The 26,194-nt window shown below is 43.8% G+C and overlaps 1 protein-coding gene across 2 annotated transcripts in view; it reads left to right on the top strand.

Annotated features, from left to right (window-relative positions):
- Nucleotides 1–26,194, top strand: part of SLC24A4 (solute carrier family 24 member 4) — a 158,838-nt gene that overhangs the window by 126,926 nt on the left and 5,718 nt on the right. For both annotated transcript variants that reach the window (XM_084826872.1, XM_084826862.1), the window contains exons 11-15: nucleotides 3,078–3,247; nucleotides 5,842–5,980; nucleotides 18,282–18,448; nucleotides 22,874–22,988; nucleotides 24,922–25,034. In XM_084826872.1, coding sequence (XP_084682998.1) covers nucleotides 3,078–3,247; nucleotides 5,842–5,980; nucleotides 18,282–18,448; nucleotides 22,874–22,988; nucleotides 24,922–25,034 — 704 coding nt within the window. The remainder of the gene's footprint in view (nucleotides 1–3,077; nucleotides 3,248–5,841; nucleotides 5,981–18,281; nucleotides 18,449–22,873; nucleotides 22,989–24,921; nucleotides 25,035–26,194) is intronic.

Raw genomic sequence — 26,194 nt, 5'->3', positions numbered from 1 at the left:
GCACTGGTTACCAGTTGTTTTCCGGGCCAAATTCAAGGTGTTGGTTTTGACCTTTAAAACCCTATATGGTTCCGGCCCAGCCTATCTTAAGGAGCGCCTCCAGCAACACCAGACAGGCCGCTTAACAAGATCAGCCTCGGATGGCCTTCTCTCTGTCCCATCAGCCAGGACAGCTAGACTGGTGGGGACGAGGGAGAGGGCCTTCTCTGTGGTGGCCCCCACTCTGTGGAACTCCCTCCCTAGGGAACTCCGTCATGCCCCCTCTTTAATGAGCTTCCGTCGTGCATTAAAAACGTGGTTGTTCAGGCAGGCATTTGGGGTGGGTTAGGGTATTTTTTTTAAAAAAAATTTATGGTAAAATTTTATTGTTTTAAATTGTTTATGGTGGGTTGTACATCGCCCAGAGTGGCTGGGTGACCAGTCAGATGGGCGATTAATAAATTTAATAAATAAATAAATAAATAATCTACATCTTCCTATCAACTCTCAGAAGCCAGGACGTGGTTCTGTTTCATCTTCTGGATACAGAAATACCCCAAGTGCTCTTCAGCCTCACTGATCATTTAGTTAACACCCATTTTCATCCTTCAAAGGCAGTCGTCTTGAAAATCTAACATTTTTGATGCCTTTGTTGAATAGAGAGTGAACCTGTGCAATTTGCTTTATCTGCATTCCTGAATGCAAATGCTCAAGAGCAGGGAAGTACTCAGAATGCCTTTGGGCATTTTAGGGATTTGCATCCAAGCTCAGTTCTGGCACATTAATTCTCAGAGCCTCAGATATAATGGGTTGGACCCAGCTTCTTTTCCTCTGGCAGTAGCATCCTTTGAGTCGAGGTTCACTCAGAATGCTCCCAGTGGCAGATGGGGGGACGCAATCTTTGCCAGTCCCTCCCCTCTGCAGTCCCCAGCACCTCCCCGACTATTCTGGAAGGTCTCCCAACCCTCTATAGGAGATGCAGGCGGGGGGGGGGGGAATAGGTAACTGCAGGGGGAGGGGAGTCGCTGGATATCACCTCCTCCCCTGTTTCACTCAATGGGAAGACATCCACAGATGGGAGGAACCCTGCTGTCAGTGGAAGGGAGACCCTGGGTGGCTGGTGTTGTGGTTCAACACACCTGAAAGCAGCAGGCTATACAGAGAGTTCTGATCTCTGGCTACAGAGTTCTGCACTCACCTAGCTAAAGTAAATGGCACATACAGAATGGGATGACATGGACAACCCAGGTAGCCTCATTCCAAATACGGGGTTGTTCAAGGATGGCCTGATCTACAGGTGCAGCAAAATGGGATAGCTGAATCTTGCACAGAAAGAACGTACCGCTGCGGGTGGTGGTGCCATTTTGAATGCAGGTAGAAGATTAACTCAGCAGGTGGAAAGGTTCTAACCAAGCCTGCTCTCTTCTGTGTTGGTTTTCTAATTGCTGATAGGGGATTATTCAAAAATATGATCCCCCCCCGCCCACCTTCACCCTCAGCTGCTACAGGCCACTCTCCCACTTTATCCCTTTCTCATTATTTTTAATGTGTAGGCTAGACAACTGATTGTGCAAAACTTATCCCAGCTTTGTACCTCTCCACCACCACCACCACCACCCTGCTCACCCAGGTATTGCTTCCTACACATCCAGTTTAGCACTGAATCACATAAGCAGCAGGCAGGAATCTCAGCCTTCATGTGGACTCAGCCCTCAGAGGTGCTGCAACAGATAGTGCTTCTGTCCATGATATAGCCTGAAACAAAGTGTTGGTGGGAACCCTTTCCTTGCCTCTCTCTCTTCCATTTATACCTCCGTTTGAAATAACAGGCATGTGATAATCACATTGTGATTTTTTTCCTGAGGAATCTTTTCTTATTCTTTTGCTTGTGCTGAATGTTTCTCCAGGTTTCCAGTGCTTTCAGACTGAAATTATGCACTAATGGTTTGTTTATTTATTTATTTCCCCCCACACTAAATTTTCCTGTTGCTCTTAACGTAAGTAACCTCCTGTGAATATATATGTGCATATATTTATCCAGCTGAATAACTGGGGCAATAAAGAATGGTATTGCCCCTCAATTCCTCCCTTTCTCCACCATCAACACCCCCCTTTTTCCTCTGGGGTTAATAGTTGTAGTTTGTTACAATGTATATTCTAACACCATATGTCTCCTGTCTGCTAAGCCTTACTGTGCTTGCTATGTCTAGCTAGTAGCATTTGTTGTAATATCTGCATGCATTTATTATGTTTTCCTTTTATTAATTCTCAGGGCTGCGTGTTTTATCTCTGTGTTTAGAAACAGAGTACAGTGTAAAGCTTCCATTTATACACATTGTCGCAAATCCATCAAAATAAGCTTTTGCTAAGCTGAACAGTGGCCTGACATGCTATAATAAAGATAGAGACAAATTTCTTCCAAAGTTGTAGCTGAAGTTGAAGGATTGCATCTTCAGCTGTTAAGAAAAAGAACAGGCCACAAATTCGCCTGTTTGTGGCGAGTACTAACAGTAGTACTAATCTTTAAGGTGCTGTCTTCTTTGTCTCAGTTATTGGCATACTATTTATTATTGATTTGTTGTTAACATTTATTATCCATAATTAAGGCAAATTAAGCATCTTTAAAACCTGTTGATTTTGATGGGTGAGAGCTGAGCACATGCTTAAGTTCCCTGTTGAAATCAAAGAAATTGAACTTTGGTTGTATTGCCGTCTTTATAATAAACTTACTGAATGCCTAAAATTTAGTAGGTACCATACAATAAGCACATGATATGATGATGATGATGATGATGATGTAAACAAAGTAGATTAGTGAGCCAGGGTGATGGGCTAACGGGAAAAACATCCTATTTTTACATAAGCCCAGTTTGTTTCCACACTCTGCAACTTGAAGTGATTGCACGAAGATGGCAAAATGCCCTTGTTGACATGCAGCCTAATCTGGCTAGAGATAGAAATCCAGTGAGTACAGATTTTTTAGGCCTTGGGTTACATTGCCTACAGCAACCTGAAGGAGCCATTATGGGGCAAATATGGGTAAAGGCAAGATCAAAGAAGCAAACCGTACAGCTAACCATTGACATTGTGATCAATAGTGAAGGGAACGCAACAGTACGGCCAAAATTCCGTTGTGATGGTCGATGAGATTATTTGTTCCAGTCCTCCGAAATACCGCTTCCCTGAAGCTGGCTTGCGAATAATGATTACAAACAAATTTGGGCCAAGGACCAGGCTGCGGATGGCAAGCAGGCTGATTATTAATGAGGTGAGTCCACAAGGGAGACAGTAATTATACTGTTGAGTAACTTAGTCAGTCGCTTTATTTTTGCAGTTCCTTTATGAACTGTGATGTATCGTTTATGCACTGATTAACATATATGATGCTTTGCAGAATTTTTTTCCCAAAGGTCTTTGCCCAAAGGAATTTACAATCCAAACTTTTACAGTGAGGAGAGGTAGGCAAGATCAGGATGACAAGGGATGAATGTATGTCATTAGTTGCGATTGCATAGTTCATTGGGTTGAATCCAAAATAACTCATACTTAGAACAGACCCATTGAAATCATGCTTAATCTAACCGAAATCTAACTTAAGTCTCATAGATTTTCAATAAGTCTGTGTATGGGTAAATCTGGATCCAACCCGTTGTTTGTAGGGATGTACGAAAGTCACTTACCTTTTCGCAGGGGTGCTTCGCGGTGGGGGGGAGGCGCTTCGCTTCTCCCCCCGAAGTTCAGGCGAGGGGGGGGAGCCGTCCCGCCTCGCCCGGCCGAAATTCAGGCCGGGGGGGGAGGCTTCCCGCCTCGCCCGGCCGAAATTCAGGCCAGGGAGAAGCGCCCTGTCTCCCCGGCCGCGAAACAAAGTGTTAAAAAACAAACAAACCCCGTGATAGGCTATGTAACTATTAATGTAACCTATCACAGCTAGATTTCCAAAGTCTGCCGTGATAGGCTATCACAGGTGACTTTGAAAAAAAAAAAGCGCATACACAAATGGCGGCGGCCTATGGGCGCCGCCATTTGCGTTCCTTATTTGGTCCCGGTAGTCTACATAAAGATTTTGGAAATATAGCCGTGATAGGGTACATTAATCGTTACGTAGCCTATCACAGGGTTGTTGTTTTTTTAACACTTTACTTTGTAATGGCAACGGTGGCAGCCGGTCGGAAGACCGGCTCCCGCCCCTGCCGAAAGGCCGACGAACCGCCGTCGGGACCTGCCGCCGGGAGGGACATTCGCCAAAGGTAAGTCCCATCCCGGGGGGGGGGGGGGGGGCGGAGAATTTCACTGCCGATTTCGGGGGGCCGAATGCGTTGGCGCTCGGCCCCCCGAAGATTCGGGGAGAAATTCTCCGCCATCCCTAGTTGTTTGAAGTATTTCTTCACACAGCCTTCAAAGAATTAATTTATGGAATTTGTTGCCTCAGAATGTGGTGATGGCCACCAGCTTAAATGGCTTTAAAGGGGAATTAGACAAATCTGTGGAAGAAAAGCCTGTCAATAGCTGTTGATAGTGTATGATTGTGTATTGAACCTCCATGTTCAGAGGCTGTATGCTGGGGAACAAGAATGGGAGAGGGCTCTTGCCTTCATGCCCTGCTGGTGGCTTTCCTGGAAGCATTCAGCTGACCTCTATGGAAAAGAAGGTGCTGGATTAGATGCATTTCAGTCAGATCCAGCAGGGCTCTTTGCACGTTCTCACGGTTTGGGAATGAAGATGTGGGAAGGGTTAAGTAAGCAAGCAACAACTTCACAATTGTTCTTAACAGGATTGGGGCCCTTGTTTCCAATGATAATAAAAGTGATGTAGGAATATAGGGAAGAAATTCTGGTAGCTTAATCTGGTTGATATGATGACACAATATGCTATCTGTCGACTTAGTTCTGTAGTTGCTTGTGGCAACCAAGTAAACTGGTAAGCTGTCCATAAAAATCAACAGATCAAATGTAATTCTTGTTTATATGTGGGTACAGGGGGCACACATGCTTTCAGAAAGTCTGTCATCAGAGTCAGGAATGGAGGGTATGCAGCCAAATCTTAACAGGACAATGACCTCTGTTCCAACTATAACACAGCCGAGGACATGGCTGACTGAGAGTCAAACAAAGAAAGAGACACACACACCCAGAGAGATTAAGGAGGAGAGGAAGCGGGCTTCTTAAAGATGCCCTCATATATGTCATGAGTGTATACTAATGATGGGGGAAGTGATGCACCCAATTAAGGTAGGCAGGAATCAGGCTAAGCAGACTGATTTTCTGTTAATCTGGATCTCCTTCTTCTAGGATACAGAAGATCCCACTTCAGTGCAGGCCTAATAAATTTTATTATCCAGGGGTGTGGAAGCTGTGGCCCTCCAGATGTTGTTGGACTGCAATTCCCAGCAGAACAAATAGTGAGGGATGATGGGAGCTGCAGTCCAACAACATCTGGACAGCCACACATTCCCTATCCCTGCCCTATTGGAATATGTTACCTTTCTGAACTGAGTTATGTTTGAGCTGATGTCGAGGAGAAGGAGGGATAAATGTTTGATGATGCTTGATATTATTTATGTTGCGGCAAGACGAAAATATACGGCTATATAGGAGCAGTTTGGTAGCCATCCCCAATATAATGGAAGGAACTTCAGAAAGAACGAACCAATCAACCCCATGCATAGTAATGCTTGAACATGCTAGAGGGAATCTTTGAATCCTATCTGTAGATGAACACAAATGACACTGAACTGTTCAAAGATGCCTGGGAAAATATAGTAATGTATGGCAAAGTTAAACATACAAACAAAACCAAGTAATATCAGGAAACACCCCAGAAATGGCTACAATATTCACTGGATTTGGTTTATCTGTCTTCTAGCGCCAGCGACTAATTCACTCTGCTAATGGCAAGCTGGTCCAGAATGGGAAACATGAGAATATTGAAAATGGGGCCATCCATGTCGATAACCAAGAAGAGGGGAATGAACATATCAACCTGTCCCCATTTTCACCACCAGGTAAATCTGAAGGACCAACGAATGAGATGAATGGAATGAATGAGGGAGCAAGATTGCTTTGCCATGGAGAACCAGCCAACACGTTAGGGTTCCAATGTCTGCCACTACCCTCTAGTCAGACAGGCTGCCAGCCTGCAACTTTACTCCTCCGTCTACAGGGGTTCCCCTTTTGCTATTCTGTCTTGCCTGGTCTGGTCTGCTGGAGAATAAGCACATTCCCCTATAAAGGGGAATGTTTTTATTCCCCTTTATAGATCATGAAAGGGAATAAGCACATTCGAGCTGCCTGTTGTTTGGAGGCTCCCAGCAATAGTGCTCTCACCCAGTGCTAATGCCCATGTAAATACTCCATTTCCAGATAGGAGAGATTGTACACATGTATGGAATTGTGACTGCAATGATGATCTCACTGAATGAGAATTCGTGCTCCTTATTGGATTCATATTTTCAGAAATGTTATTTGCGGATGATGCCATCGCAAGGGTAATGTTATGTTTTACTATGTTTTTGTATTTTATGATTTTTAAGTTTTGTGTAGTGAACTGCCCAGAGAGTTTCAGCTAATGTGCAGTACAGAAATCAATAAATAAAGGAAATAGTTATTGGGAAAAGGCAACTAAAATGATCAAGGAGCTGGAGCAACACTCCTATGAGGGAAGGGTACAACAGCTGGGATTGTTTAGCTTGGAGAAAAGGTGAGTAAGGGGAGACATGATAGAGGTGTACAAAAGTATGCATGGGGTGGAGAAAGTGGATAGGGAGACATTTTTCTCCCTCTCTCATAATACTAGAACCTAATGGGGGGTCATCCCATGAAGCTGAAGGTTGGAAGATTTAGAACAGATAAAAGGAAGGACTTTTTCACACAGCGTATAGTTAAACTATGGAATGTGCTACCACAATATGTAGTGATGGCCACCAATTTGGATGGCTGTAAAAGAGGGTTAGAGAAAGTCCTGTAGGAGAAGGTATCAATGGCTACTAGTCCTGATGTCTATATCCTACCTCCAGTATCAGAGGTAGCGTGACTATGTACATCAGTTACTGGGGAACACAGGTGGGAGGGTGCTGTTGCACGCATGTCCTGCTTGTGGGTTTCCCACAGGCAGCTGGTTGGCCACTGTGCGAACAGAATGCTGGGCTAGATGGACCCTTGGTCTGATCCAGCACGGTTCTTCTTATGTTCTTATGATTTGATTTGTACCCCGCCTTTCCACCAAGAAAATAGCACTCAAGCTGGGTAGGGGTAATTCAAGTATATCAAGCAGTAATATGGATATTTTAAGTTCCTATCACCATGCAGTTGGGCTCAAGGAAACTCTATAGGACATGGATAGTCTAATTGTATAGATCTGTATTAACTGCAATGGTAAGTGGTTTCCAATTCAGAGTTATTGTGCGAGTCTGCCTGTGTCTGTGTTACTTATTGTGAGTAATCAGCAAGTTCCATGAATGTGGATTTCTGTTTTTAATCACATCTTGCTCACAGAAATTCCTCTTAACAATATTTTTTAGGTTTCTTCCTCTCCATTAGAATCATGTTAGAATTAGAATCATTCCTCATGTGAACAGAGCACTTGCAAGAGTTAGTAAAGGTCCACAAAGGGCATTGATTTAGTAATCATTCCCTGTTCCCAGGTGATGCTGGGAAATGTAGTTTTGTGAAGAGAACAAGGATGTCTAACAGAAAATTCTCAGCTTCCTCAGCAAACTAAAAACCCTGGAATTCTTTATGGGAAGCTGAGACAGCTAAAGTGATATAAAATGCATATACATTTGCATATATACCTCAAGTGAATGGTGTTTCATATAAATCAGCCCTAGCAAGTGTGTTCAGACTATTATTTTCTGCACATTCGTTCTCCCTTCTCCCAGATCCCTTGAGGAAAGCTGACAGGAGCTGTGGAGTTGTAGGGCTTTCTTCTATCTACCCATGCATAGCATTGTGCCCTTAATTGACAGTGAGAGTCAGTTGAGTTAAAGGCTTTGGTGGATTCAGAGAGAGAGAGAGAAAGAGAGGGATGATAGAGTAAAAGGCCGGTGGTCAAGAATGGTGTTAATGAGGGGAGTCAGTCAGGTTAGGCCAGAGGTGCCATTCAGTAATTTTAGCCTTAATGGTCTACAGTGGGGACTCTTCAGATGGAAACTTGTATTACTTCTCCTAGTTCAAAGAATAACAAGCAAGCAGTGTTACATTTGGGGTCCTTCCTGCTCATTCCACTGGGTGGAGCCTTGAACATCTCAAAGTCCTGCCCTGATGACATCACTGGGTTAGATTATTAGACAAAACTAATGTTTCCTGTTTATTCTCTATCAAATCACTACTTGGTCTGGATATTACGTTCTATATATAAATACGTTTACTGATGTAATTACCTGTGTTTTAGGCTGGGTGGGTTCTAAGAACAACCTGTCTCACCCCATGGGCTGAATTTGAACTACACAACCAAGAATATCAAAGGGAGGATCCTATTACTCTGTTGATTTCCTTTAGGAGTGACTGATTTGACCTCCTTGCAGTCCAGGGGACTCGTAAGAGTCTTTTCCAGCACCACAATTCAAAGGCATCAGTTCTTCGGCGCTCAGCCTTCCTTATACTCCAGCTGTCACAGACATACATTGCTACTGGGAAAACCGTAGCTTTGATTATATGGACCTTTGTCGGCAAGGTGATGTCTCTGCTTCTTACTATGCTGTCTAGGTTTGCCATAGCTTTCCTCCCAAGGAGCAAATGTATTTTAATTTCATGGCTACAGTCACTGTCTGCGGTGATCTTGGAGCCCAAGAAAATAAAATCTGTCACTGCTTCCATTTCTTCTCCTTCTAAATGCCAGGAAGTGATGGGGCCAGATGCCATGATCTTATTTTTTTTAATGTTGAGTTTCAAACCAGCTTTTGCACTCTCCTCTTCCACCCTCAACAAGAGGCTCTTTAGATCCTCTTCGCTTTCTGCCATATCGTCTGCATATCTGAGGTTGTTGATAATTCTCCCAGCAATCTTAATTCCGACCTGTGATTCATCCAACCCGGCGTTTCTCATGATGTACTCTGCATATAAGTTAAATAAGCAGGGCAACAATATGCAGCCCTGTCGTACTCCTTTCCCAATTTGGAACCAATCGGTTGTTCCATGTCTGGTTCTTACTGTTGCTTCTTGACCCTCGTACAGGTTTCTCACGAGACAGGTAAGGTGGTCTGATACTCCCATCTCTTTAAGAATTGGCCACAGTTTGTTGTGATCCACACAATCAAAGGCTTTAGTGTAGTCAATGAAGCAGAAATAGACGTTTTTCTGGAATTCTCTTGCTTTCTCCATGATGCAGCGAATGTTGGCGATTTGATCTCTAGTTCCTCTGCCTCTTCAAAACCCAGCTTGTACTTCCGGTAGTTCTCGGTTCGCATACTGCTGAAGCCTAGCTTGTAGGATTTTGAGCATCACCTTGCTGGCATGTGAAATGAGCGCAATTGTACAGTAGTTTGAACACTCTTTGGCATTGCCCTTCTTTGGAACTGGAATATAAACTGCCCTTTTCCAGTCTTGTGGCCATTGTTGAGTGTTCCAAATTTGTTGGCATATTGAGTGCAGCACTTTAACAGCATCATCTTTTAGGATTTTAAATAGCTCAGCTGGAATACTGTTGTCTCCACTAGCTTTGTTGTTACTAATGCTTCCTAAGGTCCACTTGACTTCACTCTCGAGGATGTCCAGCTCAAGTTCAGTGACTGCATTATCATGGCTATCAGGGACATTAAGATCTTTCCTGTATAGTTCTTCTGTGTATTCTTTCCACCTCTTTTTAATCTCATCTGCTTCTGTTAGGTCCCTGCCTTCTTTGTCCTTTATCATGCCCATCTTTGCACAAAACGTTCCCTTGAGATCTCTGATTTTCTTGAAAAGATCTCTAGTCTTTCCCATTCTATTGTTTTCCTCGATTTCTTTGCATTGTTCATTTCAGAAGGCCTTCTTGTCTCTCCTTGCTATTCTCTGGAACTCTGCATTCAGTTGGATATATCTTCCCCTTTCTCCCTTACTTTTCGCTTCCGTTCTTTCCTCAGCTACTTGTAAAGCCTCATCAGACAGCCACTTTGCTTTCTTGCATTTCTTTTGCTTTGGGATGGATTTCGTTGCTGCCTCCTGAACAATGTTACAGACCTCCGTCCATAGTTCCTCAGGCACTCTGTCTATCAGGTCTAATCCCTGAAATCTATTCCTCACCTCCACTGTATATTCATAAGGGATATGATTGAGGTCATACCTGAATGGTTTAGTGGTTTTCCCTACGTTTTTGAATTTAAGCCGAAATTTTGCAAGAAGCAGCTGATGATCTGAGCCACAGTCAGCTCCAGGTCTTGTTTTTACCGACTGTATAGAGCTTCTCCATCTTTGGCTGCAAAGGACATAATCAATCTGATTTCGATATTGACCATCTGGTGATGTCCATGTGTAGAGTCACCTCTTGTGCTGTTGGAAAAGAGTGTTTGCTATGATCAGCGTGTTCTCTTGGCAAAACTATTAGCCTTTGTCTTGCTTCATTTTGTACACCAAGGCCATGCTTGCCTGTTATCCCGGTGATTTCTTGACTTCCTACTTTAGCATTTCAATCCCCTATGATGAAGAGGACATCTTTTTTTGGTGTTAGTTCTAGAAGGTGTTGTAGGTCTTCATAGAACCGATCAACCTCAGCTTCTTCGACCTCAGTGGTTGGGGCATAGACTTGAATTACTGTGATATTGAATGGTTTGCCTTGGATTCGTACTGAGATCATTCTATCGTTTTGGAGATTGTACCCCAGTACTGCTTTTCCCACCCTTTTGTTGACTATGAGTGCTACTCCATTTCTTCAAAGGGATTCTTGCCCACAGTAGTAGATATGATGGTCACCTGAATTAAATTCGCCCATGTTTGTCCATTTTAGTTCGCTGCTTCTGAAGATGTCGATGTTCAATCTTGCCACCTCATGTTTGACCACCTCCAGCTTACCTTGATTCATTGATCTTGCATTCCAGGTTTCTAAACAATATTGTTCTTTACAGCATCGGATTTTCTTTTCACCACCAGACACATCCACAGCTGAGTGTCCTTTCGGCTTTGGCCCAGCCGCTTCACTCTTTCTGGCACTACTTGGAAATACCCTCTGCTCTTCCCCAGTAGTATATTGGACACCTTCCGACCTGAGGGGCTCATCTTCCAGCGTCATCTCTTTTAGCCTTGTGATACATTCCATGGGGTTTTCTTGGCCAGAATACTGGAGTGGGTTGCCATTTCCTTCTCCAATGGACCACATTTTGTCAGAACTCTCCAGCATGACCTGTCCATCTTGGGTGGCCCTGCATGGCATAGCTTATGGCTTCACTGAGTTACGCAAGCCCCTTCGCCACAACAAGGCAGTGATCCATGAAGGGGAAGGAGGCATACAGATGCTAATTGCTTGAGACTCAGAGAAAACTACAAAGGAACAGCCATCTGGGGGTTCCTAAGGGTCAGGATGTCAGTTGATCTCCATTTGGGAAAAACGCGGCAATTCTCTGAACTGAAGGGGTGGGAAGGGAAGGCCTCCCCCTCTCCCGTGATGCTTCTGGGCGCAGCTGTTGACGTTGAGGCAATCAGGCTGAGTGCCGAAGTTTGGCCCCTGCGATCTCTCGCTTGTGCCTGCGTCTGCGCCTCACGTCTGAAAGTTCAGGTTGTCCCTCCCTTTCCACGCCTGGTTCACTGTCGCTCCCAGGGATGTGAGAAGGGGGGGCTCCCCCTCCAGCTGCACCTCTGAAGTCTGAGAGCGTTCCTCCCTCACACGTTGTCTCTCCTCCTCAGAATCAGAGCTGCTTTGGGGACTCTATGGGCTCAGATCCAACCCTGACATCCACCAGAAGCAGGCCTTTTATAAAACAAATGGGTCTTCATTGCCCATTCAAAACCACCACCACCCCCAATTTTGCATTGCAACAGGGAGCAATATATTGTTGCTGGGGAAATCAATTTTCCCCTCAGCTTCTGTGAGCTCAGAGGGAACACAGGATCCTGGGGGTGTGGCAGAGGATGTCAGTGTCCCTGCCAGTCGAAAGGTGCCAGTGCTGTGTACCTGAGAGCCCTGGCTCCACTACAGCACTGGGAGAGACACAAGTATTCTGTGTGAAGCACTTATTTTCATAAGGATTTACAGGTTGGTTGTAAAAAAGACAGTTGTGCAGCAGGGAGGGCTTGCTCCCCCTCAGTAAGCCAGTTGTTTCTAATTTAACCATGCAGAACAGGACTTTTGAGGGAATATCAAGGCAACTGGTACATGTGTGCAGTTGAGGTTGGTGGCTCCCATGTCAATGGGGTGGTGAATCCACTCCGAGTTTCATTCAGAACCAGTCAGAGCTCTAAAGGAGCCATCCAAGGTGCTTCACACCTTGCTTCACACCTTGGATAGCTCCTCTAGAGTTCTGACTGAAACCCAGACTGGATGCACCGCCCCACTGACATCGGAGCCGCCAGCCTCTACTGCATGTGTGTTTGTGCATGTGCTGTCTGTTTATTGTTTGTATGTAAATAGTTTTTATACTCTGTATAATGTATTTTTAAGGTTTTTAATCTTTGTAAACCACGCAGAGAGTTTCGACTATTAGGCAGTAAAGAAATGTAATAAAACAAAATTTTAAAAATGAAACTTCTGTTCAAGCCGAATTCAGAACACAAAGAAATCCCCCCTGTGCAAGTCCCATTGTAACAGCAGGGGGCAATGCAAGACGACAGTAGTGATGGGTGTATTTGGAAGTGTCCTGAGGCAGACAATCGAGCTGCCTGCCACACACTCCTTCCACTAAATAGCAGGGGCCACAGTCCGCTAGGAAGCTCTCCTGCTCAGGTTTCATTGAAATGAATGGCTCCTGCAGAAAAGTAGTACTTCTACTATTTCGGTGGAACTCCCGCGTGAGAACTCCCAGTGAGTGATGTCCGTCGTGTCAAATCTCTCTTGTCTCCCACTTTCTGTCTTGAATGGAATCCCATTTTGCTGCTTGAGGAGGTTGCATAACCTTATACAGGGTCACTCTGGCTGTAAAATGTTAGCCACCTCCAAGAATAAATGAATGCAGTGCAGTGCAGTGGCATGAAGGAGATGCAAAACATCTGAAAGAACTTTATGATTGAAAGTATTGTCTAGCAACGCTTAAAATCAATTGGTGGTTTTAGCTATTAGATCAACTACGCTCCAGATTGTATCCTCTTTGGTGTGTTTCACTGGAAACCAGTCATCTTTCATCTGTATTCAATAATCAATATGTATCTCTAGTGCAGCCTTACCCAACCTGGCGCCCCCAGATGTTTTGGACTTCAACTCCCAGCAGCCCCAGCCAGCATGGCCAATGGTCAGGAATGCTGGGAGTTGTAGTTCAAAACATCTGGAAGGCATCAGGCAAGGAAAGACAGCTGGTATCTGACTCTTCACTTCATCCAAATTTTTGAGCTTGTTTAGAAATGGAAAGGTACCTTTTTTTCTTTTTTTTAGTAATGTAACTGACCTTTTAAAGTGAGAGATGAATTAGAACTTCTTACATCCTGGCCTTTTTACAGAAGATATAATAGTATGAATTCGGAATAGAGCTGTTGGTTATGCTGGTAGCATACTTTTAATTCAGTTATTCAGCATTTTTTAAAAAGCGAACATTACTTAGGACAGTTTTTGCACAGTTGACCGCATTGGATAGCAGCTGTTATGCTTCAGACCACAGTAGTCCAATGGCCTGGTTAAGAATTCAAAAGTTTACATAAGAGCTGCAGAGACCTTTGGCTTAAAAATCACTATTTTATTTCTTTTAGCATCTGTTAGTCTCCTGTTGACTGTTGTTGATATTCCATAGATGCACACTCATTTGAGCTGATATTTTAGTAGGAAGATATATATGTCTATATGTTTGAGACAGGAATTTGTCCAGTACTACCTGGAGGTGCCAAGGATTGAACCTTCTGCATGCAAAGTATGTGCTGTACCATGGAGCTATGGCTATTCACTGAAAGTTTAAGCATCTGATCAGTCAGGCAAAACATGGGAAACATCTCTTTGATTTCTGCAAATTTTGCATTTTGTTAAAATAAATGTGCTTTATTTAAAAAGAATGTAGGAAATGCTAGGAAGTATTTGGGGTTTGAAAAGAAAATGGATGTCAGCATGCCTCTCTGGACACTGTTGCTGTTTGCTGGAAGGTGACTCATCAGCCTGCTGTCATGGAAAACTCTGCACCAGTTTTTAATGCATAGATAGCTGCAGTCTCAAAATGTAACCAAAAACACATTTCTCCATTACACATTGTTAAGTTTAGGAAGAGAGGTGTTCACCAGACTGTATGCCAAGGAGACTGCATGGCAGAGGTGCAGAATTTGGCATCTGGCATGGAATTCAACATTCTGATGTTTCAGTGTTCTGAATTGTTTTGATTTTTTAAAGGGAAATGTCTAGGTCTTCTGGCTTCTTGGTTTCCTGATATTAGACGAATTATGCAGGGATTGCCTTTTGAATTCTCATAAGAGAGGAAGATACTGGAATGACCCATTTTTTTCCTTCAGTTTGTGCATCTATTTTGACCATACGTGCTATGTGGAAGGTGGCTCTGTGAGTGTCATGGCCAATCCTTGGATAGTGCCCTTAACATCACTGGTAACTAGTATTTAATTTCTTTGTTAGATTTATATTCCACCTTTCCCCCAAAGAGCCGAAGGCAGTATACATTATCCTCCTCTCCATTTTATCCTTACATTTTATCCTTAGTGCTGTGAGGTAGGCTAGGCTGAGAGTCAGTGACTGGCCCAAAGTCACCCAAAGAGCTTCATGGCCAAGTGGGGACATCAGTCCAGCACTCTGACCACTACACCACACTTTCCCAATCCCAGTGTGGTGAACTTGATTGGGTGATAGGCCATGGCAAGGGATCTGGGTTCAAATCCCCATTTAAACCCTGTGACAGTAGCATGACTTCTGTCTTAGGTTGCTTGCACACTACGCCTTTTCTCTGGAATTACTAACCCTTGTCCACTTGCTTTTTATCTAAAAAGCAAAGACAGCCACATTGGTCCATGCGGGGAAAAAAAATCCATAGTTGGACAGTACCTTTATTAGGCACAACCGAAATGTCACAAACGTTTGTGCAAGCTTTTGAGTTCTCCATAACTCTTCATTAGGCGAATTGGTACAAAAAGGAGGTGATGGGGGGGGAAAAACCAGAAAGTCCAAAAATTAGGCCAGATGTTATGGCCATGAAGTCTGCATTCTAGACCCAGTCTCAAGATGGAGATTGTAGACAGAATGAATCAGGGTGCAATCCTATTTAACGTTTAAACAGAAAAAAAGTCCTACAGCTCCCAATATTCCCCAGCCTGCCCTTTTTGCTGTCTATACATGCAAGGATACTCTGTATCCACCTCTGGATACAGAGGAGACCGCCTATTCAATGCAGGGCAGGTGGAGTGCAGATGGGATCTTCTCCACCATGCATTCACAGCTAGATGGCTAATTTCAGCTGTCTAGCTGCGGGAGTGTGAGGCAGGGTGGGCGGAGGCCGGACAATGCATAGGAATCATCATACCAGCACTTCCGCACTCCCCCCCTCCCCGCCCCCAGGAATGCCCCCTTTTGCCCCACTCTGCGCTAGTCATCCGAGCATAGAGCCCGGTGATGATCTGCGCCACCCACGAGGTGACAGGGGAGGGGAGGGGAGGTGGTTTGCCAGGAACCACCCTCGGAGCACGGGCTCCAAAATCGGTTCCCAGAAACCACACAATTCTGTGGCTGTCTAGCCACTGTCTAGCAGCCATAGGATTGCACCCTTAGCCACTGTTAGGTGTGGCAGGTATCAGATTACAGCTAGGATTTTGGGACAAAGAAACAATGGCTGATCCCCATCTCTGTAATGGCAGTAACCCAAACCTGTCTCTTGCCTTGGGCAAAACACTCAGGCTCCTGAGTAGGCAAAGAGCAGAAGGTAAGAGAAACATGACAGTCTTTATATTAGCAAAGCCGTTGCATGCCCATGTTTTCTGTGTTGTTCTCTGGTGGTTTTTTAGACCTAATTTCTGGCAATGAAAGAAAATTCGCAACTGCAGCACCAGCTACCTAGTGTGGACAGACAAAGGTCTTGCCCGTTTTATGACATTCTGTTGATCACGGCTGGGCGGTTTCTGATGAGTTGCCCTTTAGTTGCTCACTGAACAGGCTCCCTATTCTTGTTTCTGTTCCTGGGTAGGGGGACTTTTCTTACTTCTTTTTCTCACATTGTTTTTTTTTTCCTTAAAAGAAAAGTGAAATAGCAAAAGAAAGGGGGAAAAAAACTCTGGTTGTGATAGATGAACTGGCTAGGAGAGGAACTGAAGAGAGAAAAAGCATCAGGAAAGGGAAGGGTTCACCACCACTCCTCCATTTTAACCTCCCATCTTTCATTTCACAGCTTTGCAGAGAAACTACATTCAGTCGTGTTATAATAGAGATTCCCCTAAGAATAGACACAGCGTCTTAGGAATTAGTGGAAACTAATTTATTTGCATGTAAAACACAACTGAGGCTTAGAGCCCCTTAACTACAATCAGGTAACAACAGTGAACAACCAGGAGTTCTTCCCAAAATGCCCCTCCTACAACTATTAACTCTTAATTCTCCACGGTCGGATTTCATGCACTTTGCCACCAATCACACACGGGTCTGTCACCACCACAGCTACGTCAGGCCTCAGTTGTGAAGCTGGCTGCATGACCCTGCACCTGCTACTGTCTCTTAGCCTAACCTGCCTTATGGTTAGGGAGGCCACTAACACATCACCGAAAAAGAGGACATGCGTCGTCAAAAAGAGGACAAAAGAGGGCGCAGGTTTGCATACAAATTTGCATGTGCTAATTCATATATATATAAATGCAATTTGGGAAATAATTACTATAATTTAAGCAGAACTACAATACATCGCACTATAGTGGGGAAGACTGAGACCAGGTGACCTTTGTGCTTGCGCAGTCTGCTGTCCAGGTGCTAAGTGTTGATGAGCAATTCAAGGCCCCTGCCGCTCTCCCTTCTTTACTGTTCTTCAGGTTTAAACCAGACTTGGACTGGACAGCCCTTCAAACAGAGGACACCTTCAAACAGAGGGCTCTCCTCTGACAGCCCTTTAAATAGAGAACTGACACATGGCCACTTTATAGGGTAGCATTAATTTAGATAGAAGGAAACCTGCTGACCTTCTTGAAGGATGGGGCAGTGTGATAGACAGATCCTTGCACCAATCTGTGTACTTCCTGAAGTTTTATTTTTTTAATATGAACTCACAAGAATGCTCATCCTCTTCCTTTAAGGTGGCAAATACCTGCAGGGCTTCCCTCTTCCCATGCAGCAATGCCCCAGCTTTTCACAGACCCCTTTTTAAGGGAGATTTTTTTAAGGCCATTTGTTCCTAGATGCAATGCTTCTCTCTCCTGACTGCAGAAATAATAAAAACAAGGAATACACGTAAAGCCTTCCCCCATTACTTGGGGGTGAGATATGGTGCTACTACTAGCAGTGGGGGGGGGGGTCAGCAGTGAGTATGGTGGTGGTTGTTGTCAGGAAAAGGACCCCAACTGGCTTATTGCGACTTGAGCTTTCACAGGCAGCAGCCTGCTTCGTCAGATGCATGGAGCGAACAGGTGGAGGGTATATTTGCACATGTGTTGAAGTAAAATGGTTAACACGGTGTGAACAAAAGATGATGTGAATGTGAAAGCTTCTATACCGCCCCAGAGCTTTGGCTATGGGGCGGTATAGAAATGATAATGATAATAATGGTCAACTGGGGTGATAAACATACATAATCCATACTTTTCTGGACAACAAAGCATGCACACAAATGTCCAAACTACACATTGTGAGAGAAACACATGGTTCCTAATGCTAATACGGGGAGTGGAGGAGGGTGATTGGGACCATGCGTTTGTCAACATAACATCTAGTTTTCTTCTGAATGATTGCTGTAGTACCAAATGGGAGCCAATTAATTGTATATGTAATTCTTTGTTTTTCAGTGTGTTCATGTTTCAGGTGCCTTTGCTATTGTCAGAAGCAAGTCATGGTCAATGTAGCATGACCCAGGAACCCTCCACCCTCCCCAGCCAAGGCAAAATCCATTAATTTCAGACTGGAACTTTAAACCCCCTCCCCATGGCATCTCCCTCTATTTTAAGATGTGCAACTGCAACTTTGGCTTCAGTTTCTTCTATTTTAAAAAATCTAATTATGCTTAAATATAGAGATGTGACTTTGTGCGCTAAACTACAAAGGTAAAATGGCTCCTTTCCCTTTTTGTTATCCAGAAGGAAAAATGGACAAAGTCAAATGGATTCTGACCTGGCCACTGATATTCCTCCTCTTTTTCACCATCCCAAACTGCAGCAAACCACGCTGGGAGAATTTTTTCATGCTGACATTCATCTTATCCACTCTTTGGATTGCGCTTTTCTCCTATTTTATGGTCTGGCTGGTGAGTGAGTGCAAGGATACTTGTTACTTTTTGGAACACAAACATTTATTTTGAAATAAAGTTGAAAATGCAGGTATCAGCAAGGAAGAACAACCCATAACAATGCAAAAAGTTAGCTGGTTAAAGAAAAAGGGAGACATTCCTTCAGCCTCCAATCTCAGTATACAAAAATAATTGTCATCATAACCAGTTAAACTATGGAATTCACTACTACATCTTGTAGAGATGGTCACCAATTTGGATGGCTTTAAAAGGGGATTGGACAAATTCCTAGAGAAGGATATCAATGGCTACTAGTCCTGATGGCTCTGTGCTACCTCCGGTATCAGAAGCAGTATGCCCGTGTACACCAGTTGCTGGGGAACATGGGCAGGAGGGTGCTGTTGCACTCACGTCCTGCTTGTGGGTTCCTGGTTGACAGCTGGTTGGCCAATGTGTGAGCAGAGTGCTGGACTGGATGGACCCTTGGTCTGATCCAACGGCTCTTCTTATGTTCTTAACTGTGTCAGATATACTGTACTTATAGCGCAGCTCTCTCCTTCAGTGACCATTGTGTTTAATCTAGCCCTCCTGGTAAGCCAGGATTGAAGACATACGTCATACTTATAGAACACTGATGCTGATTCAGAAGTGCCCCTATTGTGTTTAATTCTAATGTACTTCTCTCCCTGCAGTGTCAAGCTCTGAAAAAAACCAAACCCCATTTCTGCAAGTTTGCAGCAGAATCTGGCTGTGGGTAGCATTGATTGGCTAGAACCTGTAACATTCCTAACCCACTTCCCTTCCCAATCTGTGAAGCAGTTTTGCGGGTATTTTGGGAGTAAGGCAAAAGATGATAGAATAAACAGACAAATGTTCATGTGAGGAATGCACAGACAGTATTAACACAACCCCCTACTTCTAGTTCATATGTGAATGCTGCCATATACAGGGCAGGTACATTGTGAATAATCAAGGAGCCCTACATGTAGTTCAGTTGACACCATCACGGTGAGTTTGTTTTCAGTTTTTGGAGGAAGCCAAGTTCACACTGGGGACTAATGGGTGGAAGACAGAAGAACCTGCAGTGAATTCTGCTTTAATGTTATGCCTGTCTTCACACCCAGGAGCAAATATTATCCCTCTAGGGGGTGAGTGTGTGTGGGAGTGGGGGGAACGTGGACAGAAGCGTTCTCTATTCCAGTTTTGTTTTGACTGAGACTCCTGTTTCAGACACTTTTAATAAGTTCCCTTTTTTTCTAGAACAGCACATTCATATAATATACCATCCAACAGAAATATAACAGATACATAAATAGCCGTGTGACATTTAATGGCCATTATTCTCCAGGTTTTTCACTTTTTTTTTTTCTTGAATGGTAATTATGTAATATAAAAAAGGTAACAAATCATGGCAAAGTAAAGAAGGCTTCAGCATTTAGAAGCAAAGAATTAGTAAACAATCACAGACATTAATCAACAATAACTGCCTCTCTCAACAAAATCGTTCCATTTCTGCTGCTTTTCTCCTGCTGGTCAATTTCAACATTAGTGCCAAATGCAGTAGATCTTTCCCAGCCACTCTGTCAAAGAAGACAAACAGAAGGGGGAAGTCGATCTGAGTACTACCTTCTGGTCTGCTTGTGTATTTCTGTTCTAGTGAGTGAAATGTGAGCAGGAAGAATTGGACTCAGGTCACAGTTGCAGACATAGGCTATACTGAAGGAAGATGCTGGCCTGAGAGTGGCAGAAGCTTTCTCCTAGCTGGAGACAGAGGATAGCATGCAATGGTGGCACAGCGCAAGCACTAATGATGTTGCGCTAGCATAAATCAACGACAGTGCAACGTCATTGGCATTTGCTAGCTCAATGGGGGAAAGCGACGTTTTGCTGCCAAATTGCTTTTTTGCCTTTGCACAGTTGGATGGATCGGTAACTGGTTAAAGATCAGGAATCGGAGAGTAGGAGTAAATGGTAAATTCTCCCAATGGAGGGAAGAAAATAGTAGGGTCCCACAGGAATCTGTATTGGAACCAATGCTTTTCAACTTGTTCATAAATGATCTGGAATTAGGAGTCAGCAGTTAGGGTGGTTAAAACAAAAAGAGATTGTGACAAGCTCCAAAAGGATCTCTCCAAACTGGGAGAATTATGGGCATCCAAATGGCAAAGAAGACTCAGTGTAAGCAAGTGTAAAGTAATGAATGTTTGGGCAAAAAATCTCAACTTCAAGTATAACCTGATGGGATCTGAGCTAGCAGTGAGCAACCAAGAAAGAGATCTTGGAGTTGTGGTGGACAGCTCAACGAAAATGTCAACCCAGAATGTGGCCACTGTAAAAAAGGCAAACTCTATGTTAGGCATAATTAGAAAAGGAATTGAGAATAAAACTGACAATATCATACTGCCTTTATACAAATCTATGGTGCGACCACACTTAGAATACTGTCTCCAGTTCTAGTCACCTAAAAAAAGATATTGTAAAGCTGGAAAAAGTGCAGAGGAGGGCAACTAAAATGATCAAGGGGCTGGAACATCTCCCGTATGAGAGAAGGTTACAATAGCTAGGATTGTTTAGCTTGGAAAAAAGGAGGGTAAGGGGGAGACATGATAGATAGAGTGTGCAAAATTATGCATGGTGTGGAGAATGTGGATAGGGAGACATGTTTATCCCCTTCTCACAATAGTAGAACCTGGGATCATCCCATGAAGCTGACTGGTGGGAGATTCAGGACAGATGAAAGGAAGGACTTCTTCACACAGTGCATAGTTAAACTATGGAACTCACTACCACAGGATGTAGTGATGGCCACCGATTTGGCTGGCTTTAAAAGTGGGTTAGATAAATTCCTGGAGGAGAAGGCTATCAATGGCTACTAGTCCTGATGGTTATGTGCTACCTCCAGTATCAGAGGCAGTATGCCTGTGTACACCAGTTGCTGGGGAACATGGGCGGGAGAGTGCTGTTGTGCTCATGCCCTGCTTTTGGGTTCCCAGTCAGCAGCTGGTTGGCCACTGTGTGAACAGAATGCTGGACTAGATGTACCCTTGGTCTGATCCAGCATGGCTCTTCTTATATTCTTATGTTCGGTTATTTATTTGTTTCTTTATTAATAATACCTATATACTGCTTAATATAATAAAATCTCTATGCACTTTACATATAACAATATTAAAAAATAATTGTTTAAAAATACTATTAAAACAATTACAACTACAATAATAGAAAGCAATGCAAAGCACTAATGATTTTGTACTAATGATGATGTTGGTTTTACACTAGTGCAACTATCATTAGTGCTAGCACTGCACAACCATTGGACACTACCCAGTTAACTGTTTTCTCAGAGAGTGGAAGGTGGTATCCTAGAGGCACTGTGGGCCAGGATATCCACTCCTCCCATCTTCATCTCTGTTCACGTTAACAGTGCAATTTTTTTTGTTATATGTCAAAAACCTGCTGAACCTGTTTGATTAGAGAGGACGATGGGACAAAAGTGTGTATGCCAGTCTTCCCCAACCTCATGTCCTCCCAGTGTTTTGGTCCATGATCGTTGTTCCATGCTAGATGGGAGTTGTAGTCCAAAATATCCAGAGGGCACCAGGTTGGGGAAATCTAGTGTACATCATGGACAATTGAACCTCCATTGTATTGTCATCATCTCACTTAAAACCGATTGATTACGTTTATGTTATCCTGCTCATCCTCCAAGGAACTCAGGGCAATGTACATGGCTGTTCCTTGCTAATTTTGTCCTCAAAACAAGCCTGTGTGGTAGAGATTAAGCTGATAGTTGGGGATAGCCCCAAGATCACGCAGTGAGCTTCAGGGCTGAGTGGGGATTTTGAACCTGGGTTTCCCAGTTCGAAAGCAAGAAATTGCAAGTAGATAAATAGGTACCCCTCCGGCAGGAAAGGTAACAGTGTTCCATGCACCTCGGTGTTCAGTCATGCTGGCCACATGACCACGGAAGCGTCTTCGGACAGCTCTGGCTCTTCGGCTTAGAAATGGAGATGAGCGCCACACCCTAGAGACGACTGGCATTTAGGAAAGGACCCAGGTATATTGCAGTGAAACTATCCCAGACATAGCTTAGGTACAAACTGCCAGGTGGCAGTTTCTGGCACCTCACACAGGCACAGTCTGCTGGGAACGTCTCCTGCACAATTCTTGTTAAATGAATGGAAAATATACAAATGTTTTGCTCTGCACAGCTGTCCTCTCATCAGTCCTCCTTGCCATGTGCAAACATATTCGTTTTCTTCTAGATGGTTAGTCAGACTATTGCTGCCATTTAGTTTCATTACTGAAAATCTCTTTTGCCTGATTCAGGTTAACACCCACACTGCAAGAAGTTCGGTGCATCGTGAATCTTATTGTGAATACAGGACCAAAACGAGTGTTCGCTATTGTTTTCCAATTACTGTGTTTCCCTTTGTCGTGTAGGTTACAGTGATTGGCTACACTCTAGGGATACCTGATGTTATCATGGGCATTACTTTCCTAGCTGCAGGAACCAGTGTACCAGACTGCATGGCCAGTTTAATAGTAGCAAGACAAGGTATGCACTGCTTTGGTTTCAGAGAAATGTTGTGTGAGCTCTCTGCGCTGATAACCAGGTCTCTTACACTATATTAGGGATGTCAGAGAAATCCGCTGCGGATTCAAATGAGGCCGGATTCTTTGGAATCGGGCCTCAGGAATCTGCAGCAGATCGGAACCACTTACCTCTGCTCCGGGAGGACTGGAAGTGGAACAGCACTCAGCTGCTTCTTGCCAACCAGAGCCATTCGCCTCCTCCCTGTCCCTGCCAATTGCCATGTCTTAAAAAAAAAAAAAAAAAAAAGGCCATCGGGAGGATGTTCCCATAGACTTATACGCAAAATAGAGCAGTGAATCTTGCGTATAAGCCTATGGACACGTAGACTTATACACAAGATTCAGGACTCTATTTGCATATAAGTCTATGGGCACATCCTCCTGATCGCCTTTTTTATTTTTATTTTTTTTAAAGGCATGGCAATTGGCAGGGACAGGGAGGAGGCGAATGGCTCTGGCTGGCAGGAGGGAAGGTAAGCGCCCCCAAGCCAGTTTTGCCCATCTAGCCACAGCTTCGGGGAGTGGGAGAGAAGTAGCCTGGAGACACAATAGAAAGCTGTATAAAGCAGCTTTTTCAGTCTCCTCCCCTCCCTGCCACTTGGACCACCCCCTTTTCCCCATCTCCACACTCTGTTTCTGAATGTGGAGAAGTAGCCAGTATGGGAACGGGTGGGGAATGTGGTTTCTGGACACCGAGGTCAGAGCCCTGGTTGCTACCTCCCAGAAGCCCAACAATCCTGTCCTGTCCCCCCGCCCCCCAATGCTGTCTAGGAGGCATAGGATTGCTCTCTAAACCTGCATATGAGTAAAGCCATACTTCTGAAGCAAAATATTGTTTTTACGTCATGTCTTCCCTCCTGAGAGAAGAGGGAATGCCTCTCTTATGGTGGGGCTAGCCATCTGCAGTTTTTATAAGTACTTGCATTAAAAAATCAAATACACACAAACCAGTAATTTATAATGCAAGTACTTATAAAAAGGCTAGCACCATGTTAAAAGTGCCATTTCCCCATTTCTATTTATTATATTCCCTACCTACCTACCTACCTACCTAATTGCCTGCATGATGAATGGGGCACTTTTTTTAGTCAATCAAAAGGATTGGATCCAGAGAGATGGTACAATCTTATGCATGTTGAGACACAAAAAACTCCTACAACTTGCAGCAGTCCCAAGCCAGTATGGGTGGCACAGTGAATTCAATGGGACCCCAGTGCAACTAACTTGGTTTGGATCCAAGACAAAGTTTTTAATTGATTAAACGTCTTGCAGCCTTATTTTAGACACATTTGGCTTCTTAAACAGGGTGAGGTGAATCTCTGTTTCGCTTCCTGTAATGTTCACATGTTTTTAGTTACAAGTTTGTTCCAGCCCATTTCCACATCAGATTATGAATGTGTGTCTTTTCAAAACTCTGTACATATTTTATACACAATGTTTCCTAATACACACATTGTTAAAATGAATTTCCCTAATATATGCATTTTTATATGCTATTTGCACGAATGCATGCATTTTTGCACACAATTACCCCTAACGTACAGATTTTTGTACACATTTCTAGACTGCAGAATTGCACTGCAAAATTTGGAAAACTGCGAAAACTGAAGGCTAATTGTGTTGCTAATCACGTATTAGTTCAGGAAGTGTAAATTATGTCCATTTGTATTAAAATGCAAATTTCGCCCCCATCGCTATTCTAAAATAGTACCAGCCCTGTTTGTATATAATGTAGGGGTGTACAGATTCCCCACCGTCTGTTCCGGTGGGGAATCTGTGCAGGGGGGGGGAGGCGATCCGTTCCTCCCCCCACCCCCCCGGAATTGCTTGTTGCAAAAAGAGTCATTGCATGAATCAATGCTGTTTTTAATGGCAAAATGTTTTTTCCCTCCCAGGCCTAGGTGACATGGCAGTGTCCAATACAATCGGCAGCAACGTGTTTGACATTCTTGTGGGCCTCGGAGTGCCATGGGGCTTGCAGACTATGGTGGTTAATTATGGCTCACATGTATGTATATAAATGCAGAAATTTTCTCTTCAAACCTCTTATTGCTGTAACAAATACAGTTGAAAGACCATTATTTGGACACCATCTAGCTGAAATCCCTACGTGTTCAAATTCAATATGGGCCCAATCAATGTTCATAAATTCCATAAAACCATTTCTCTAACCCAGACCCTTCATGGTCAAGCGTTCTCTAGGCAGATCCCCAGTCCTGATGACATCGCTGCCCCCAGGAGAATTTGACCCTCCTGGAAGGTGAAAAAGTTGCTGACTTTTTCTCATTTCACACTGGGGACTGCCTGGTGCCTCACCTGTTGCAAACACCAAGCACAATACAAGTTCCAACAACTGGCCGAGACACAAAATGGCGAGACCCCGCCCCCCACCCAGAAGCCTATGAAATGACATAGATGACCTTACAGTGTCCTTTTGTTTCATAGGGGCAGGGCCGCCATCAACAAGAGGCATGGTTGGGTACCTGCTGAGGGCCCACACTCCAACAGGGGCCCACTGGCAAGAGCCCCCTGGATTTACCACTCCTCTTCACCATTGCAACCTGCTTGTTTACCTGCCTCTCGCTCTGACCCAGACAGTGGTGGTGGTGGGAAGTAGGAGCAGTGGATGCCGCTGCCTACTTGCTCCCTGGCTCCCTACCTGTCAATAAAAGGTCTTAAACCAAACTTGACAAGCCAAATGGGTGTTTAAGAGAGCTTTTAAATAATAAAGGATAAGAATGGAGCTACCATAACAATAAACATAAATAAAATTTAATAAAATGGCTAATCTTTAATACAAAGTATATAAAGTATTTATAAAAAAATATGTATACTAGAACATATAAAATCATACCAAAACAGAAACTAGACAGTCCATAAACATGGTAAGCTTGCTTGTTTCTAAAACAATAATAACAGGCTATACAAGTACAAATAAAGCTGTCCCAATGAGGTCCTCATCAGTGGGAGAAAGAATTTTACCATAACTATAGCCCCAAAAACCAAATATTGTAAGGTTAGTTATCAAAATAGGACTATGAGGTCACTCATGTTGTTGTTGTTCTGTCGTTAAGTCGTGTCTGACTCTTCGTGACCCCATGGACCATAGCACGCCAGGCCTTCCTGTCCTCCGTTCTCTCCTGGAGTGTGCTCAAATTCATATTCATT

The sequence above is a fragment of the Heloderma suspectum genome, chromosome 1 (assembly GCF_057233095.1).
Source record: "Heloderma suspectum isolate Gila_16-S chromosome 1, 16-S_ref, whole genome shotgun sequence".
Taxonomy (NCBI): domain Eukaryota; kingdom Metazoa; phylum Chordata; class Lepidosauria; order Squamata; family Helodermatidae; genus Heloderma; species Heloderma suspectum.
This window is presented reverse-complemented; position numbering and strand designations above follow the sequence as displayed.